The sequence below is a fragment of the Sphaeroforma arctica genome (genome assembly GCF_001186125.1).
Source record: "Sphaeroforma arctica JP610 unplaced genomic scaffold supercont1.2965, whole genome shotgun sequence".
In the NCBI taxonomy this organism is placed as follows: Eukaryota; class Ichthyosporea; order Ichthyophonida; genus Sphaeroforma; species Sphaeroforma arctica.
In genome coordinates this window covers 1-4,363 of record NW_014037593.1, presented here as the reverse complement: position 1 = coordinate 4,363, position 4,363 = coordinate 1, and the positions used below count along the sequence as shown (strand labels likewise).

The window sequence follows — 4,363 nt, the reverse complement described above, 5'->3', positions numbered from 1 at the left end:
TATATATATATATATATATATATATATATAAATATATATATATATATATATATATATATATATATATATATATATATATATACATATACATATACATATACATATATATACATACATTTACACATAAATTCACACACATGTTTGTATCTTTGTGTACATATTACGCACCTTCTCACAAAAGATGATGACTTGTCCCAGTGACACAGCCTGGAATATATCTACCAGCTTCTCAAAACGCCCATCTCCCTTGTCGGTCTCACAGTCGATTGAACACTGACGGCAAGTGGGCGTGTGTATCATTTGTGTTTAGAGTTAGAAATGGACATATAGTGTGTTGTGCAGAATTAGAGATCGAGTTTACGTAACAATAGTAATGATAAATACTATGCACAGCTATTCCTGGTATCAAACGCCGCATAAGGCCATCCGTGGCTTTGGCCGTATATGGTAATTGCCGTTCTGTATCGAACCCTGCTGGATATGCACATCTTTGTGCAACACAAGGTTCATAATACCTTCTAAAAAGCTTACACTCTCAGATCCTTCCTATAATGAATTAAGACTTCTCACAGTATACTACACGCAAGTGCCAAGCCCTTATCAACATGCACAAATGTTGCTATGACTACCACCGTGTGAAGTGACGCAGAGCACTATGCTACACACGAGTGTTCCGCTATCAACATGCACCCTCGTAACTGAACTGACTTAACGGAAACTACATTTGCCATGCTGATTTGGGTTTAGGGCTTTTAGGGTTTAGGGTTTAACCAGTTGCCATACCTATTCGGATTTAGGGTTTTAGGCGTTTTAGGGTTTAACTTATTTGTCATACCTGCTGAATGGCGTCCAAAGTCAAATCCTTTTTCTTGAGCCGCACCTCGTTATGGTGTCTCAGATACCGCGAGACGAACTGACTCACCTGTGGAGTTACGTAAACGTGAATTGGAGGCAATAATATTCAGAGACAGGGCCCATGTGACCATACCGGAGTATACGTATTATACGTAAATCATCAAGCGACTGATGTGGGTAATATGAATGCACTCATTGAACATGATACTGTAGGCAGATAAATAAACAGGTCAAGCCGTTAATACACTAACACATAAACAGACTTAGATGTTGTGGTATACGATGACCTGTAGTACAGCGAGGAGGAGGATTCGGTGCAAAGCGAAACGAAACGAAAATGACTGGCAAGGAGTTACACAGAGAAGATGGGCCAAGCCAAACTCTATGGTTGGTGGGTGGATTGGTCGTATATTGAAAGGTTACTGTGCATGGACAATTGTGCACGCGATGAGAACACACACGAATGGTAGCGGAAATAGTTATACGCTTTTACCAAGATACGTTGAACGGAAACGCAAAATATGATTGAGTTTTATCCCTTTTTTTAGACGTAAAAAAGATCAAGGAGGGGTATAGTAAGATCATACATAGTAAGGATCATATATTCATGGCGACACACACTAACTTCGATCTGTGAATATATTAACAAGAACCGCATATCTAGTGTACAGCCTCTTTTGGAACATTTGTTATGCAAGAATATGCAATACACCTAGTTTTTCTTGTACAGTTGTATCACAGTGAGTACACTACACGGTCTTCCTTCGTCTCTACAGATACTACCAACCCCAACCACTGTCAGTCAGGACACATACAATTATATACCATATATACGCGTGCATAGTATCCTTATATATACATACAGAATGCGCCTATACACCTTTAAGACTGACCTCTGGCGGGTACGTTGCGCTGAACAGTAACGTCTGGTGCATTCGTGGCAGGGCCTTCTTGATGCGCACTGAGTCGTCCCTGAAACCGCGTTGGAACATCTCATCAGCCTCATCAAACTGTAGGAACGTATGGCTTGTCAGTGTATTTAACGACATGTTTTAAATCAATTAAAAAATTATTTCCGACGCATGGAGGATATATCCCAGTACTCTTGCGGCATGCAGTCCACTTGTCCATTCCTGACTTGGTGAGCCCTATAGTTCTGACCATATTATTAAAACATAGGCCATACTCCACAGGCCAAATATATTTCAGCGCGTAATAACTAACGCAAACTGGCACAGTTCTCATGTCTGTTGTTAGTACTTAAAAATCATACAACACAACAACAACACACACACACACCGCCCTACCACGAGATGCAGAATCCCAGGTGCACCCATGACTCAGGACTCAACATCTAGGCAATTGCCCCGGATGTACCGAACTTCACACTGTATGCATGTACACACACACAAGTACTTGCCACAAGCTGTACGCTTCAGCTGGCATGTAGAGTTCTTAATATGAAAAACCTAGCAATCAGTCCTAGCTGCTGAAATCCGAACACAATGAGATCCTAAACAACACACACAGCCACTTATCATGAGCTGTGTGATCCAGGAAAGATCGACTGCTCTGGGATTGGCGAGCTTGGGAATAGTCAACAAAACCAGTCACTCACTTACCACGAGCTGTATGATCCAACGAGCATCGATTGCCCTGGATTTGAACAGCTTGGCGATAGTCCCCGGCGTTCCAATGATCACATGTTCTTTCACCTTCTCGCCCCTTGCAAGTGTGCGCATACCAGGAACAGCCACCAGACAATCGACGTCCGTGTATTTGGCCATGGTTTGGATTACCTGGAGAGGTGAGGGAGCAGGGAAAAGTAGTGAGAAAATAAGCAATGAAGTGGTGAGATAATAAGGAACACGTGACGGAATAAGTGCGTAGGCACCAGAAGCCGACCCAAACATTACGACGAAATAAGTTTATGAGTGAGGAGAACACGACCGACAAACCCGTAAGAAAACTCTCGTGATGAAAGAACATGCATGCATACAAGCCATTTAAGCACATATAGGTCATCTGCTAGACACCCCAACACCTACACATACACGCTCATTCGCTTGCTAATCAGACACGCCACTGTGCATCTACACGTACACACACACACACACGCACACGCAGTGTTATGCCACAGACCCCTACATGGATACATCCGCACCCAGTACTTCGTATACTTATCGTCTCAGAAACCACACACACACTCCCCTGCATGCGACATACCCTTATCAACTGCACGCACACATACACTGACATCCACAGTGTGCCACACACCGATACATATCCCCATACCATAACACCGACACACACAGTTGATTGAAAGCTACACACACTGACATTCACTGTAAGTCACATACGAATACATATCCCCACAACACAACACCAACACACACAGTTGATTGTATGATACACACACTGACATTTATAGTATGCCACACACCAATACATATCCCCACACCACAACACCCACACACACAGTTGATTGTAAGCTACACACACTGACATTCACAGTATGTCACACACTAATACATATCCCCACACCATTATACTCAGCCACACACACAGTTGATTGTAATCTACACACACTGACATCCACCGTATGCTACACCCCACCGCCGTACCTCGGCCGTTTGGCGTGCGAGTTCTCTGGCAGGGCTGAGACAGATGGCTTGCGCCGTCTTCCTTTCAGGATCCACACGGCACAACATGCCCAGCACAAACGCCGCAGTCTTACCCGTCCCCGACTGTGACTGGGCAATGAGGTCCTTGAACACTCCTCCTTTATTGTCCACTATCATGGGCAGGGCTGTGGCCTGGATCTTGGAAGGCTTCTTGAAGCCCATGGCGTACACGCCTTTGAGCAGGGCATCGGTAAGGTCTAGTTCTTCGAATGAGTTGAGTTTGCTGTAGATGGGTGAGTTCGGGTCGTGTTGCTGTGTGTAGACCTCGCCGTCCCAGTCGATTCTCTCCTGTGGTGGTGGGTAGGCGTTCGTGGGTGAGCGTAACGTAGGTAGGTGTTTACAGAGGAATGCGAATCGCGATATCGAATTTTGCGTATACACATACAATAGACGAGTGCAGCTCTGGTGTGTTCAGAGTATCTGCGTACTACCTCCGGTAACGCGAACGTAGACTACATCGAGATACCACTCCCGTTGCCGTGCATATGTGAGTTCAGGGGTCCACAACCGCTATATGCATTTGAATACATTCAAGAACAGAATGGCTTCAACCCCCCCACCCCGACCCCACTCGATACTTTATCTATATGTTCGCAATCTCCAGGTTACAGGTTTAGCGTAGTTGCAAATGTCCATTAATACCAACCATGCACTATACACCATCAGGACTAGCACAGTACATGCGTCGAGGAGGATCGTATTGAAACACAGATCAGATGTACAAACGGCTGTGTGCTTTGCTGAACTCAGAAAGCGACGTCTGCCACTTTGCGCATTGGCTTGTGCAAAGGCAGAATAAGAAGTCATTTATCTTGATCCGCATA

At 44.4% G+C, this 4,363-nt stretch overlaps 1 protein-coding gene across 1 annotated transcript; it reads right to left on the bottom strand.

The window, feature by feature from the left end:
* Nucleotides 1-165: 165 nt before the first annotated feature.
* Nucleotides 166-3,830, bottom strand: SARC_13165 (hypothetical protein; the record flags this gene model as incomplete). Its single annotated transcript, XM_014292710.1, has 5 exons — nucleotides 166-273; nucleotides 836-922; nucleotides 1,749-1,865; nucleotides 2,478-2,654; nucleotides 3,480-3,830. Coding segments are annotated over 5 exons (840 nt in total), but the record flags the coding sequence as incomplete, so codon positions are not given.
* Nucleotides 3,831-4,363: the final 533 nt, after the last annotated feature.